The sequence below is a fragment of the Struthio camelus genome, chromosome 21 (assembly GCF_040807025.1).
Source record: "Struthio camelus isolate bStrCam1 chromosome 21, bStrCam1.hap1, whole genome shotgun sequence".
NCBI classification, from domain to species: Eukaryota; Metazoa; Chordata; class Aves; order Struthioniformes; family Struthionidae; genus Struthio; species Struthio camelus.
The window spans coordinates 4,812,033-4,827,867 of NC_090962.1; the positions used below are offsets into that span (position 1 = coordinate 4,812,033).

The following is a 15,835-nucleotide window of genomic DNA, read 5'->3' on the forward strand; positions in this document are numbered from 1 at the left end:
TTACACAAGGGGGGTCTTCTGAGGCTCCTTGTTAGAAATGGAGGCACAGAAGTTTAAGAGGATATGAAGTCCACAGATCCTTCTGCATGGTTGAATCATGGCTTACTGTCTGGTGAGAAGGGCCACTGTCTTGCAGGGCTTTCAGCAAGGCTAGTCAGTGCACGTTTCTCTCCCCTTGCCTTCCACCCTCTGCAGGGTGATATGTATGGGTTTGCAGGGCTCTCCTAAGAGCTGTAGGTTATTTATACTGCACTGTAGACTGCCTATAGGTATCTTCAGTTAACATCACTAGCTCAATCAGTGGCTGAATGCAGCTACTGAATGTTATGTGTAGGATTGGGGCCCCTTGAGGGCAAGGGGGATGGATTGACAAAACAAAGTTGGCTCAGCCTGCAAGAGCTTTTGGAGGTGGGCTATATTTTGAGTGGTTCACAGAATGATTGAGGTCAGAAGGGTCCTCTGGAGATCAAGTCCAATGTTGTTTTTTTTCCTTTGCACGCCATGTGTAGATTCTTAGCTGCTACAAGTTGGCGTGGCTGTTTTGATAACTACTTTGTATTTGCCAAGGGATTAGTCGTAGAAGAACGTGGTCCACTTTAAAGACTATCCTTTAGTCTTCAGAAACGCTGAGTTGAAGGGCAAGATAGCCAATAGCCGAAGGAGTATGTGAAGCAGCATTGGCCTGAAGAGATGCAAAACAGAGATGGTCCAGCTTCCCTCTGGGACTGAATGGTGTGGCTGCAAAGTAAAACTGATGCATCATCTTAGGGGGTAAGATTCATGTCACCTAGCCTTCAGCCTGCTAACCCATATTTCTGCAAGGGAAACAGATGGGCCCTTGAGGCAACTAACTAAACCTGAGTTCTGTTTATAGTTGTAGTAAAGGAGTTAGTGACCTGATGAGAAAGAACAGATAGTGAGAGATTGCAAAGGAAAAAGCCATTCATGGCACAGGTTTTATTTAACTGAAATGCTGAAGGTAATGTTGCTCTACAGACTGTCTGCTCTGGCCTTGGAAACCTTTGGGAGCTTCTGGAGCAGGTTGTATTAGAACGGACAATTTCGCCTGAAGTATGTGCAGCTATTCCTGCTGTTATGATATGGCTCCATGAGCTTCAGCTGCTTGAGTCTATACCCAGGGTCTTTGTTTCCTTCCTCGATCATGGTCTTTTCTCAGTGTGGATGGCTGTGCTGACCAAACTGAAGTTAGCACAAATCTCTCTCTCTGCTGTAGTCCCCTGGCGTAGATACGTCTGTAACAACTGAGGGTCACGAAAGAACCCTGCTGGCTTCCATGCAAGGTGAGAGGGAGAAGAATCTAGGCTGGAAGTTAAGGTTTTTTGCTTAATGTACTATTGTACGTGTTTTTGGAAGGCCTGTTAGGGATATGCATCTACTTGAGGGCTGCTTAGTAGCAAACTTCTGAGCAGATTTTCTTGCGGAGAGACGGAGCGAATGAGCTGGACCCCCTGGTTCTTTTTGTTACTTTGCGGAGCTCAGCTTTGCAAGAGGTGTGTATGTGATCGGATGGTAGGGAAGGATGCAGTGGAAACTTTGGAGCCAGAATCCATTCTTTCATTTGCACTCCTGATGCGGTTGGGGTGTAGTGCTTTCAGGAATGTCGTGACAGTTAATAGCATTTGGGGGAAGGACTCTCCTTCCCTGAGTGCCTCTCGCACCAGAAGGTGGCGCTTTGCTCCAAGCAAAAGGACTGTCAGCTTGGTTGGGGGGGGGGTGCGTATGTCTTTTGTGCAGGAGGGGATGCATTCCCAGTGCTATGGTAGCTTGTGACATGAGGGGACTGGGGAGAAATTACCATTCATTATAGGTTTTTTGCTCCAGGCAGGGACGAAGGCAGAATTTGAAATGTGCTTAAACATGGTAACTAATAGCAGAGGGTTGCCTGCTAAAATCAAAATTAGCTCACTAGTTTTCTTGCTCCCCCATCTTTCACTCCAGCATACAAAATGTATCAAAACTGCATTTTTTTAAATAACACATTTCAGAAACGGACCCCATGTGTCTATACACACATGCACTCAAGATGTGATCCAAGGAAGGTGGACCACTGAATGGGAAAGTGGGGAATATGATGGTTTCTCAAGGTCCTTTTCTAGCCCAGTTCACTCTGGCTTTTGTGAAGCTGGAGCACTGTGGGGCAGAGCAAAGGAGCCTCATTGCTGAGTTTGCTAATGGAATTGCTTTGTGGAAATCAGTGGTGTTGCTCTCAAACAGCTGAAAGACTGCAGCTGACTTGGCTGCTCGGGCAGCACTGTGGGTATTGCAGAGATATTAGAATACAGAAGAAGATGGGATCCCCTTTCCTTTCTTTACCTTATGCTTTTCTCTATCTCCACGGTGCATAAGCACCTCAGTTTTGATCTGTCTGCTTGCACTTGTCTGAGTTCACGTTTCTGTGCACAGCAGCTCTGCAGAGTCTCCCGCTCCATGTTATTCTTCTCTTGCCATCACCATGGGAAGTGTTTTTCTGACCTTGTCTGCATGGCCTTCTACCTTGCTCCCAGTCCAAGCTATAAACAAAGTCCCTCCCTGGCTTATAGTTAGAAGAGGATTTGTGATGCACCTTAAGTTTTTGGTCTCTGGCCTCCCAGCATGTACAGGGGAGAGAAAGCAGGTACAGTCTCCTCCCAGAGATGTAAGGAAGGCCCTCGTGTCCTTTAGCAGTTTCCCTTGGCTGACCTGTCTTGGTGGGGCAGAGGCTGATGTTGAAAAAGCTTTCTCTCTTCTCTCCAGCCAAAGGAAGGTTGTGGCCACCCGGGAGCGTAACAGAAGGAGCTGCAGCTAGTAAAAATAATCCTTGAAAAGCCTTAAGGCTGTTGTCTGCACCACAGCACGTGCCCTGGCTGCGTGGAAGAAGTGGGGCAGGCGTGTTCCAAAGGACAGAGGTTGCAAGACGTTAGAGAGTGCCCTCCTTTGAGATGAAAAGCATGAGCTATAAACTCAGGCAAGCCAGTTTGATCCTCCCGGCCGGGCCCTGGAGTGACTAGGCAGTCGGCCTTCCCTCAGCAGAGCCAGGCCCCAGGTCCCAGCAGTGTTTTGTATTCGCTGTGCATCTCAGCCATCGGGAAGTTAAGGAGATTGTTGCATCGCAGGGCATTCTAAAATTAATGGTCTTGGTTTACAGTAAATCTATACATTTAACAGGTTTATCCCTCGATCAATTAATTCCTGAGGAAGGCTTTCGTCATCTCCAGTGGTGCCAGATCAGGGGTGCAAAGTAGATTTATTTCTATAATGGATCCAATGATAATTATTTCACTATTTGGTGGAGAGAGGGGAGAGATGGGGGTGATTTATGGTGCCTGGCCAGGCAGTTTTTCTCTCCTGGATTGCTCAGCAAGCTCTTTTTCCCTCAGGGCAGGGGGTTTGTTTTATCAGACTTGAGGCTGTTCTCTGGGAATTGCATTTTTAAAATCCACCCTTGTTAATGTTGGAAGCATCAATGTCTTCAAGTACAGATCACTCGTAGTGAGAGGTTCTAGAGTGGTACAGTGCAGGAGCAGGTCTGGCATCTTTCGGGGCAGACATGCGTTGATGGTCCCTGCGTTATCACCTCTGCTGCTGGCTGACGTGGCACCGGGGGAGCTGACCGTCCCTTCTGTGTGCTCACTTTACAAATGGAGTTGGCTGGGCTTCTTTCCCCTTAGACTCTGGGGAGGAAGGTGTTGTCTAAGCTGAAGAACCTAATGATTTGAGGTGTGGGTCAGAGAAAGGCTGGCCTCTTCTGCGTTGATTGCTGGCTGTGCAAATGTACCTATCACCTCTCTGAAGGAGGTAGAAGTAGCCCAAACGCCCCTCTGGGTTGGAGAGGGCTGAATGCAATTGGCTGTGAGAGGTCCCTCTCGTTCTGACACTGTCATTTCTGACGCGCTGGTCGTTGTTGGCCAAGCTCGTTGTGCCTGAGTGACCTTCCACGCAGTGTCACTGTTTAGACACGGAGCAGGAGCTCTGTAGGTAAGCAGAGAGTAGGTAGCCTGAAATGGAACACCCCTCCTTCCTTGTAGCCCCCGTGTGCCAGCTGCCCACCTTTCTCTGTCAAACCTACTGCTTTAGAGGGACGCTTTACTGCTGGTTCCTGCCTCTTTTCCTCACATACCTACCCCTGTTGGGATCCAAAAGTGCCAAACACAAAACAGCATCAGTGATGAGCTTCACTTACAAAGCTCTTGTTTTGTAGCCCTTTCTCCCTCTGCTTCCCTACCCTTATTGCTTTGATTTCGTTACCTTGGTTAGCTCAGTCTGCACTTCCCCCAAATGCTGCTCACTCACATAGCTAGCTGGTACTCCAGTCAAACTGTCTCTAGATTAGTTTTCCTCAACTTTAAAATACATGTATAAAGTCTTCTGAAACAATGTAATTATGACCACAAGATAGTATCATGGCAGAGTACATGCTACTTAATTGCAAGTTCATCCCTCACTTTTGTGCCCAAAGACAGGCAATAGGGAAGACACTGTAGGCCTGGAGTACTATGTTCTCATGATAATAGGGGTTATTTCACACGGCAGTCACTTCAGGGCGGTCATGACTTATGCTGGTAAAAATCCAGACTCTTTCCCACCAGTTTGCTTGGAAGGTAGGGTGTAAGAGAAGTGCATGCAATTAGAGACCGAGGCCAGAGGAGGATGAAGAAGTCTGTATAACTAGCTGCAGAAGCTAGAAACCTGGTGTTAAAATGTTAGAACTTTAATGTGTGCAAATTCTGTTTTCCACCGTAGGATAGCTTGAGCAGCTCAAATAGTTTGCTGTGCAATGCTGGAGCTGTTTGTGCTCTGTAAAGAGAACAGGAAAGGCTCTGAAGTATCACTGAAGGCTGTAGATTCAGTACCTTATCAACTTTGTCTAATATCCTTTCCTCTGTTTCCTCTCCAGGCTGGTACCCACGGCTCGTTTCTACCCCCTGCGCATGCACTGCATCCGTGCACTTACACTGTTGTCTGAAAACACCCAGACCTTCATCCCAGTCTTACCATTTATCCTGGAGGTTAGTCAGTTCCTATTGATCTAGCAACAGCTGATGCCTGACATCATGCTTGGGAGCAACAGCTCCCAAGGTTGCATGCTTTGCTCAGCTCTCTTAAAATCCCTGGCAAACACCGTCAGACCAAGTATTGTGTGGTTAGTAAATAGGATTAACTTTTACTAGCCTGGGAGGTAAGAGTATCTGAGATAGCTGGGTGCAAAAAAGGCATTTCTGTAACTCTCACAGTCTCAAGATCTCCTAAATGAAGATGAAGATCTTGCTGGGAAGAGGATGTTCATTCCAAGAGAACGCCACTGTTGAAAATGAATGCTGTACTGTCCTTAAATAGTCAGGGTTATTTCTCCCTTCACTGCCTCTCTCTTTCTTAGCCTTCAAGCTTACAGTGCTTAGAGTGGGCCTGAAAGGAGCTAGAGCTTTTGGGTAGAGTTTTTCATATTTTTCTTATGCATTTCTGTTATTATCTGGCCTGGGACAAACTCTCACCTCTTTGCTCTTCCACTATGCTATGCTATTTTGCAGCAGGTGGAGGCTGAGGCTTCGTGCTTTTTGGCTTCACGTGTGGAAATAGGTTCACATTACAAAATGTAAGTGTGAGCTTTTTGGATTCCTCAAAACATGGAGTGTGGAAATAAAGTAGAATAACTTGAATTTGGAGCTCACCCTTGTCCCAGCCCTGACTTGTGGGGGAAAATGGGGTTGAAATGCCAGGAATTTAGTGTTAAATCAATTGCATTTTTGCATTAAGACTACATTTATTAGTTTATATGTAATTAGTAGGTGTTTTGATTAGTGATGAATCATTAAATACTCTTGGCAGATTAATAGGTGGTGTGTAGCTGTTCCGTAGTACTTGCGAACAACGTGCTTAAACCAGCTACAACACAACTCATGTGTGAGATGCGCACTTAACCTTTTTTGGGCTGTTTATGAGCATAACCGTGTGTTAGCATGAGCCTTGACAAAGCAAGGCCTCACACACTTAGTGATACTAGGTCCTGATCATATTGATTCTGAGGCAAAGAGCTCTTGTTACCTTCCTGTGTCTTAGAAGCAGGTGGGTGCAAGTACTGGATGGTTGATTAACCAGTGTGGCAACACTAGATGCTTCATGCAAATGCAGGACCAGAGCAGCAAAGGCCACGCTGGTCAAAAGAATTGAAATACCAGTATGTAGATGTGAAGTGGCAGCTTAACAAGGTACAGCTCAGCTGCCAGGGCTGCATAGAGGTACTCTGTCAGCCTGCTCTGCCTATAACACAGGTTGTGTTAGGACGAACCTTGAGAAAGATGGTTTACTCCTTTGGCAGCTGGAGTAGGCGAAGGACTTGCCAAAGAAGATTTGGGCGCTCAGCTGCTGCTTGTAACTCCCCAAGCTGTCACAACTTGCTCCTGTTAGTGTGTTCGTATATTAACCAGAAGGAGAAGAGTTTCCAACATCTGCAGACAAAGGGAGATGGAAGGAAAAGGCTCTTCAAGAATTAAGAATTCATTTTGGAAAAAGATTCCTGTGAGTGCACCTTGGCAAAATTCAGTGTGTCTTGTTGAAGACCAGTGCCTTGCATCTTCCCTTACAGCGATGCTAACAGACCATCCTGCCTCCTTACATATCAGACTCCTAGCACATCTTTCCACATAGCTTTTTCTAGCCTTGCTGCCGCGAGGTGGTACAGTCAAGTTTCACTAGAGAGCAATGCTATCACAGGGAGCGGGAGGAGGAATGTAAAATCTACAGCAGGCCAGCACGAGGCTGGGTGTTGGGGGGGAGGAGTGAGGGAGACTGCCGTAATAAACGGCTTGAGCCAGCCAGGCTCGTTCCTAATCAGGTTCTGTTGAAGCAAAGGCTTTTGCGGTTTTATGTTGTTGTAAACGTCCTTCGCAAACCACATCCTCTGAATCTGTGGAAGCCTGCGATGTTTATAAATCTCCTGCCCGCCCGCCCGCCACTGCTGCCTGGCCCGTGTGGCTCTGCCTTTGCCTGCTTCCTTCCTCTTGTTCATTCATATCTGAAATTCTGCCAGCCAGATTTTGTGATAGAAGCATCTCCTTTCTGTTTGTGAGGTAGTGGGGCTTGGGGGAAGAGTGTTTTTTCTATGCTTTTTTTTATGCTCAGAGAGATAAAGCCTTTTCCCTTCAGAGAGCCTTCTCCCCCTTTTTGCGTTCTGACCCCCGACGCTTTGGCTGTAATCTGTGTATCGGGCCCCAGCCGGACGTTACCGCACCGCATGCTGAGCTTCCTCCCAGCTTCCGTAAGCCCCCAACCGCATCCGATTCTGCCGCGTGTGTCTGGGAGGCACTGCTTGGCTTCGCTTTTCCAGGTGACAGCAGAGAGATAGGGGACGGTGAACGTGTGCATGTGTGGTGTTCTCTTTGCATGTTCTTTCACATTACTTTAACAATTACACTGCTTTAACTTTTATAAACCAAGGAGACTGGGATGGAGTTAAACTCTGTAATCTGCCAGCAGCTGCCAGCCTTCCTCCTCTGTGAGGAATCCATCAAATCTATTCCCTGTGGAGTTTCCAGGAACATACAGGAGCTACTCCCTTTGCCCCTCTATCTCCTCCTACCTCCTCTGTTATGGATATATCTGAATATTCATACAACTCTCAGTATCTTTCTCTCCACAAGCTATCTTTGGGCAGGAGATGTTCCTGCAAGCGTGCAGATGGGACAGCGGGAAGCTTTAGCACATAGAGGGGAAGTGAGCTGCCCAAAGTGCCAAGGAGTCTGGGACTGCTGGCTGGGGAGGCCTCCTCGTGCCCAGCTCAGCGCTTTACCTCTGAGCTCCCTTTTACCAGTTCACAAATCCAGCAGTGACTTACTCGATAGACATGTAGTCCCATGTCACGCTGTGTTATGAAACAAAATCGGTTTTAAGCCCACTGTCCAAACCATCATGAGGCTGAGGGATCTGGTCAGTTTGTTGGTACTCGACAGGAGTTAGCTTTAGGGGAGCGTGGAGGGGGGGAGCGGATCGAAGCCTTCGTTACCCAGCATGAGATGTGCTCCGTTTGCTATGAAGGAGGAAAGGCTGCCCAGTCAGTGTTGCCACTGTACCTAACTGTAGTAAAGGAGCAGCTCTAGAGTTTGTGACCCTATTTTTTTTTCATGTGCGTTACAGGCTGATTGTACAAAAGGAGGCTCTGGTGCCACTTGTGTTTTTTGGAGAGGGCATGGCCCTTCTGTAGTCTCGGAGAGTAGATTCTGTGAAGCTGCTTGTGTTAAGAGATGATGATGTAGCTCTGCTTCCCTTCCCCCTCTCTGCTGAGGAAATCCAACCCTTGCTACCTCTTCTCTCAGCCCTGTCACCGCTGTGCTTTCAGGAGACAGCAGATTGAATGTCTGTGCAGTCCCCTTAGGCACAGGAATTCTCCAGGGCCCTGCCAGTAGAAATGAGCTGGCTCCTTGATGCACACTGACAAAGGCTGATGCTCCCCAGCATGGGCATCCAGTGCTGTCTCCTCTTGGACTCTGCTCCCCCCCCCCCCCCACCCCGCCTTGGGGGTGGCAGGGGGAACAAAGGAAGAAGTCCTTTGCTAAAATTACCCTCTTTCCCAAGGCCTCTCCCAAGGCCTCTCCTCCTATGTAAGAGGTAAAGCAGACGAGCTTTTGTTTATGTATTGCTTTTCCCCTTAAAGGGCCTGTGAGATCACAGGCTTTTTCTAATTTTTTTTTTTTTTCAGTGCTTCAGTTATTTTGTGCCTGGTGCTAGTTTTTGCACCAGGAGAGTTGGTGGCTCATCTGCTGGAAGGCGGGTGTGGTTAAACAAGGTGGAACTCTCCCTATAGGCAGACTCGGTATACCAATTTAAAATTAACTTCTGCTGAGGAATGGGGAAGACATTAATGTTAACCTTGACATGCTTAGAAAGGAGTAAGTTTTTCACTGTGATGCTTAAATGGCTTGAGTCTCGCTTCAGATCTGCAGCTTGCTTTGGAGAAAGTCCCCAGGGATTTGGAACGCAACGTATATGAGAGTTGGGGTGGATTGTGGGTCTACAAGGAAATCAGCTGATGCAAAGATTAGAGCAGTGATCATCCTGGACATTGCTATACACTGAAACATGGATCTAGAAATATTTCCCTCCAAGATGTGGGCTCCCTGTCTCCTTTTCAAAGAGGAAAATCTGGGACTTCAGGCAGACTAAGCTCAGCCATTGCACCAACCAAAGATGCATTCCTCCTCCTTCTTTCACCTGGGGGTCCTAACAGACAAGAGGTTGAATGTGAGCTACCAGTGTGCCTTATGGCAAGGAAGGCCAACACATCCTGGGCTGCATTAGGAAGAGCGTACCCAGTAGCTTGAGGGAGGTGATCCTTTCCCTCCACTCAGCGCTGGTGAGGCCACATCTGGAGCACTGTGTCCAGTTCTGTGCTCCCCAGTACAAGATGGGCATATTGGAGTGAGCCCAGTGAAAGGCCACAAAGTGAGTAAGGAGTCATCTGTTATACAAGGAGATGCTGAGAGAGCTGGGACTGTTTAGCCTGGAGGAGAGAAGGCTGAGGGGGGATCTATCAGTGTGTGTGTGTATAAATACCTGATGAAGGGAGTAAAGAAGTGGAGCCAAATTCTTCTCAGTGGCACCTGGTGAAAGGATGGAAGGCAATGTGCTCAAAATGAAATACAGTGCATTCCACTTAAGCATACCATTAAAAAGTTTGTGGGTTTTTTGTTTTGTTATTTGGTTGTGTGGGGTTTGGGCGTGGGGATTTTTTTCCTCATTTGTTTCTCAAGGATGCAACAGGCTGCCCTGAGCAACGTGTTCTGATTGACCCTGCCTTGAGCAGGGGGGTTGTACTAGAATCCAACCTAAACGATTCTGTGATGACTTCCAGAGGTCCCTTCCAACCTCAACTGTTCAGTGATAGAGTGGTCCAAGCCAGCTGCTGCAAAAAACTCGAGTAGCTTGTCTGAACTTGACAATAACTGAACTTTTCACGAGCAGCGTAGCGAGGCTCTCTTAGCCCTTCCCGTAGCAAAATGGGAGGGTGACCGACAGGCAAGAGGGAAAGCAGGCAGGCCCAGCAGAGAACTGCAGCCCTGCTGTCAGCTGGCCTGGGGCAGCTAGCTGTGGGATGATCAAGGTAGAAGCCAGGAGGCTTTTGTTGGAGCCTGAGAGAAATGTGGGTGGGATGGGGCAATATAGTGGGAGTGCCGTGGGTACAGATGTGGTATTTTGTTCTCCTGGCAGTGCAAACTGTATGCCCTTCCAACTTGCAATGTAAAAGTTAATGACTGCGAACTAGAAATTGCCAAAAACCCACCTCCTTCCTGCCTATGTTGCCCTGTCCTTTCCTCTGTCTGCTAGTGGTTATCACTCAAGCCAGACTGATAGTTTTCTGGCCCTCTAGTCCTTCGTTTTTGCCTTTCCAACCTGCCACAGGATCCCTAGATGTCAGTCGTCATCTCCTTCTGCCTGGCTGTTAGCTCATCCCTTCTTCTCAGGATTGGGGTGGGAAACACTTTTCCCCCTTTCCACAAGGCCTGACAGCCTTCCTGGCACCTCCTGGGAGGGAGGTTTTGAGACCTCTGGTTGCATTTCTCTGCTTGCCTTAGTGGTGTGTTAGGGTCCTGACACCTTTCGCTTTAATGCGTCTGGCCTTGGGGATCAATACTGCTGTTTTGGCCAAAGAAATAACTGTGCATAACGAGGTTTATAGCATCGATTCCCCAGGCTAGCTAGGGCTCTTTGTTTTCACAAGCCACCAAGCTTGCCCCTCCCTTCCAAATAACCTGGGCTGCCGAATAAAGTGCAAAAGAAATCGATAGTCGTCTCTGTGCTTTTCTGGCCTGGGGGCATCGATGTAACCTGAAAGACCTTCCTTTGCCCCGACCTCACCCTCTAGCAATCGGTGTGCTGCGTTCCCACGTTGTTGGGCTGGTTGGGAGTCTGCTGTCAGATGTATTGGTGTTGCACAGAGCGAATGGAAAAAGTTTCCAGTATGGGAGTGAGATGTAAAAGGGTTGGGGATTCTGGAGGTTGAGTGTGTTTGAGGTAGGGAGAGGAGCTCTAGATTGTTTTGGGTTGCTCAAAAACATGGGCAGATGGGGTATGTTTTTGTCAGCCCCCTCGAGGGTTGCCGTCTTCTATGCAAATGATTACCTGTAGTTTGTTGGCTTTTTTGAGATGAGATCCCGTGGCTAGTGAATGCTTCCCTTGATTGCCACTTGTTAGCCAGCTGATAGGAGTCTCTGGGAATCTGCCCTGGGCCAAGTGATATTTGCAGTTCTCTATCATCTTACTCCTGAGTTGTGCCCCTACCAGACTGGAAAAGGGCACATTTGTACTGCTGCACACTCCAGAAACTTTCTGCTCTATCTTGTATCACATGGCTCCAGGGGAACAGAGAAGCACAGTGTACAAGGCTGTTGGTATAGTGTACCCTCTTGCCAGATGTCTGCCCAGGGCAGTAGAAACTCGAGACAGATTCTGTCTGTAGCTGCTTTCAGCTGAAGATAACTTTCCTGCGTGCTGAGCCCAGCCTTTCTAGGAAGTGAAGAATGAAAGTTCTCATTGATTCATGCTATCCTTCACCCAGTCAGTAAAGGTGGGAAACTCCTCCCAAAAAGGAGGGACTAGGGGAAAGGCTTTCAAAGTCTTTGGCCTTGATTGCAATGTGTAAAGTTTTAAGGCAGTAATGGCACTTCTTAATTAAGACCAAACTTGGGATGCCACCCTGGAGAGTCAGCCACGCGCATATATGCAAACTTGCTTTTTCTCTCCTCTTTTTAGTACTACGTAAGCTATGTATCTTCCATTTTAGAAATACTACTCTCCTCATTGTTATCATTAAACAGGCTCTAGAAGAACACAAAAGCAAAACTGCAGCTCTGCCATTTGACATTATATACCAGCGTATTGGGTATCCAGCTGCACCCCAGAGCTTGTATGTGCCTGATGTTGTTCGTTTTGATGAGCGGTGTGCATGGCCTCTTCTCAGACTCTGGAAAGGGGTCAGTTTTTCCCATGTCCCTTGCTATAAAATGAAACGGGTCCATGGAGAATAACATGTGCTTATTCAAAGGCTGCTCAGGTGTAACTGATACAAGGGACTCCAGGGGGAAACGTGTTTGAACAGAAACTTTGCTTGGCAAGGGGTGTTTGTGAAAAGGACTTACTAGTCTCTCCACTGCCTGGGAGAATTCAGGCAGTCATTTCAGTGACAATAAAAGGATAATGGATTTGGTGTAAGCAACGCTTCGTCTTGCCATGGAAAAGCAACTCATCTTTAGGGACAGCTCCAAAATACACTCAAGCTTGTAGTACAGTCTTTCTGACTGTTAGAAGCATGGGTCTGCTGAGGAGCAAATCTTCAGTTTCTTGTACTGTTGCTTATGTTGTTTTTCTTTTGCCTCACACTTCTATAGCATCTTTCACCCTCAGGTCTCCAAAGCTTCAAGCGTGCTTTTTGTTTGCGCCTCAATTGTCCCTTGGTAGGGCATTAAGAAAGGCTGCGGAATAGCGATCAGAACAGGCAAGCAGGAATCAGGGTTTCTGGATTGTCTTCTTAACTCAGTTACCAGCTGCATGATCTTCATTGAGTCACTTGGCATCTGTGCTGTTTTGTGGTGTGCTCATCTTTAGACTCAATTTCTTCTGTTGCAGATTTTCCAGCAAGTGGATTTCAACAAGAAGCCGGGACGTATGAGCGCTAAGCCTATAAATTTCGCAGTAATCTTGAAGCTGTCTAATGCCAACTTGCAGGAGAAGGCCTTCCGAGTAAGTGGAACCCCAGCTGCCACCAGTGCACACCCTGAGCGCAGCTTCTCCATAAACAGCAGTTGTCTTAGTGATGGTTTTTGTGATGCTGTTCCATAGAGTTGGAGGCTTATTTCCCAACCTGGGAGGAGAAAGATTTAGTTCCTGATATCTCTGTTTCTGCTTCCCCTACTCAGGATGGGCTCATTGAACAGTTGTATGACCTGATACTTGAATATCTCCATTGCCAAGCCTACAGCATTGGATTCCCAGAGTTGGTTCTCCCCACTGTCATTCAGGTAAGGTGTAAGACAACTCTTGGGCATGTCATGAATGTGAGCAGGGTGGGATGAGGCCACTTAAATCAATGGTGAACTCTAGATGGTCCTCATAGTGTGAGGGGAGGGCCATCTGCCTTTTCCAAATTTTTTTTTTCTTTGCGTTTTGCGGTATTCTTGGGGAGGAGCAGAGGAATCGTGCCTAATAGAGGATGAAGCGTCTGTAGAGTTAGCCACTCACTTGGGAGACAAAGTGAGACAAAGGGCTGCTTAGCTGCTACAGAGATGCGTTTGTGACTAGCGAATGCAGAGGGGCTCTTGGCATTTTAGAGTTGTCCAAATCGGCGCGTTGTCTCCAAGTAGTACCTATGCTTTTCTTTACCTTATGGCCTCTCTCACATGATCTCCACAAGATGGCAATCTTCCCTGCCTTCGCAGTGTCTCCATCGGCTGGGGCATTTTCCCTAAGTCCTTCCGCACAAAACACCATAGTTCCTGTCTCTGTCCTTCCTCCTCACTGCACCTAACAGCTGTGCTGTGAAGTAGTGCCCTTTCCCTCTCCCCTGGCATTCCTTTTTGCAGGGTGTTCTTCCTAGCTACTGTCATGTTTGCATACTTCATTGCATACTTCATTGTACACAACAGCACTGTCTATTAGACAGTGCTGTGCATCCGGGTGTATAGTACGTAATCCTTCCCTAATACCTCATTAGCTGGGTGGCTCCAGTTTTGAACGGGCTGTGACCTCTCTGGTTTGAGCAGTGAGGTTGCAGTGCAAACATGTTGGAACTTGCTCCCTTCTTTCCTCCCAGTCCTCTCTCTTTTTAACTCATGAGTGGCAGGTGTCATACGAGTTTGGCAAAGGGTTGCTGCTGTATCCTGCTTAGGCACACGCACCCCGGCTTTGCTTTGGTGCCATGAGCCAGCGTGTCTGCATACCTTGTTGCTATGATGCCTCTGGTTGACATGGGAGCAATGTCTTGGTTGGGGCCCACAGGCTGCTTGGGAGGCAACTCTGCTTGTTCCTGCCTACTGTTGTAGGCTGGCATCTGTCAGGCGCGTGACTCTTGGCTGGGTCCCTGCAGCCTGGCACAGGCCTTTGCCAAGCTGGCTGCCTTGGCTAATGTGAGCTGACAAGCACTTTCTGTGCTAGGCGAGCAGCTCCTGTGCTTGCTCTCGTTTTGCGTGCTTCTCGCTTATCGGTAGTGAACAAAGCCTTTTCCTCTCAGCCAGCAGCTGTTGAGAGCGTCGAAGCTGTCGGAGCCGATGTTCTAGCTGGAATGAAACGCGTCTGACGGCCCTCTGGCACCGAGCTCCCTGTGGCTTCCAAACGCACCCTGGGACCAGCCTGTATTTCTGCAGAGAATTAGTGCTATCGGGTTGCTATTTGGCTGCCACTAACCACAGCCTCGTGGCGTCTGCTGGGCCGGGGTGCTGAGGTTAGCTTCCCAAAAGCTCAAAGTCTTCGGGAAAGTGTGTGGGGGAAGGCTTTTCCCCTGGAATGGTTCCAGTTAACTATAAAAATCCATCTGTCCTGATTCTTCCCCTCCCGATGAGCTCACGCTTCTCTCGATGCCGTGTTGTAAGGGCTGGATTCCAGCTGGCGAGGGGTGCGTTCCTCATCTTCTGGTCAGCGGCTTTGGGAGAATCTAGGCTGAACTGACTTCAAACTGAACTTTAAAACCTCCTTGCCTGGAAGGCAGGAAGCACCAGGGCAGATCAAAGGAAAGCAGAGCCAGTAGGGGAGGGAGACAGTTCAAAGGCTTCTGTTCTGCCCAGCCGTCTGGGACGACCCCTGGGCGGCAGCTGCCTCCACAGGCTGCTGAGGAGCTCAGAGTGCAGAACCCATGCGTCTGGATGCTGAGAGGAGGCGGCTTCTTCCCTCTCCCAAGCCCTAATAGGCATCACAGAGCAGAGGTGGAAGGTTAAAGGGGAAAGCTTGGCAAGCACAGATAAGGGATAGGTACTGCTGGATATAAGCAGGGGATGGCCCAACCCAAGCATGACTCGCAGCTAGGCAGAAGGGCAAGAGGTGCCGATGTTTCCTGCCGGCAGCCGCTCCTGCTGCTGGGCTCTCTCTGCTCCGGGTGGAATACTCCCTCTGCTTTCCGTGAGTGGAGGATTGGGGTTGATTTAGGTTCCCTGGAACACACAAGCCCAGCTGCTTCAAATCATTTATAGCTCCCTGCGTCGTTTACAGTAAGAGGAGCTGGGTTTTTGCTGTGGTCTCTGCTGGTATAAACCATTGGTGTTTAAGGCTGGCAGGTCAACAGAATCAGTCCCGCTAATCACAGAGCTGCTTCGCTAGGAACTGACACTGGATATTCTCTCTCTCCCCCCCCCCCCCCCCCTCACACACACACACACACACACACACACACACACACACACGCACTCTGCTTACCTTTGTTCTGGAAAGGTATGGTTGTTGTATTGGGCAGAGTGAAGAAACGCACGCACAAAGTCCCTTTCTCTCATCTATCTTCTTTTGGCTTCTTGGTTGTTCCTTGCCTCTTAACACAGGCCTGAGATCTCATTACCTCTTGTTAATATCCGTGGCAGATAGCAGCAGGACTGCGAGAGATTGCAGGGAGGAAGGAGGGAGAAGGAAGAGATGAAGCTTACAGCTATGAGAGTGAACACACAGCACCAACTGCACAGATAGAGCCCGAGATTTTGCAGGATTTCTGGTGACACTTCTGCAATGAAAGAAAAATGATAATGTATGTGGCAGCGGATGAAATAGATCTGGGGCTGCAGCTGTGGGGATCAAGCAAGATAAATTGGATGACAAATGCATCCCTCAGCGGAGATAAATATGCAGCACCTATAAAAAATAAATATTTTAGAAA

The 15,835-nt window shown here is 48.2% G+C and overlaps 1 protein-coding gene across 2 annotated transcripts in view; it reads left to right on the plus strand.

The window, feature by feature from the left end:
* Window positions 1-15,835, plus strand: part of NOC2L (NOC2 like nucleolar associated transcriptional repressor) — a 60,878-nt gene that overhangs the window by 13,959 nt on the left and 31,084 nt on the right. For both annotated transcript variants that reach the window (XM_068916048.1, XM_068916049.1), the window contains exons 11-13: window positions 4,895-5,006; window positions 12,613-12,726; window positions 12,903-13,004. In XM_068916048.1, coding sequence (XP_068772149.1) covers window positions 4,895-5,006; window positions 12,613-12,726; window positions 12,903-13,004 — 328 coding nt within the window. The remainder of the gene's footprint in view (window positions 1-4,894; window positions 5,007-12,612; window positions 12,727-12,902; window positions 13,005-15,835) is intronic.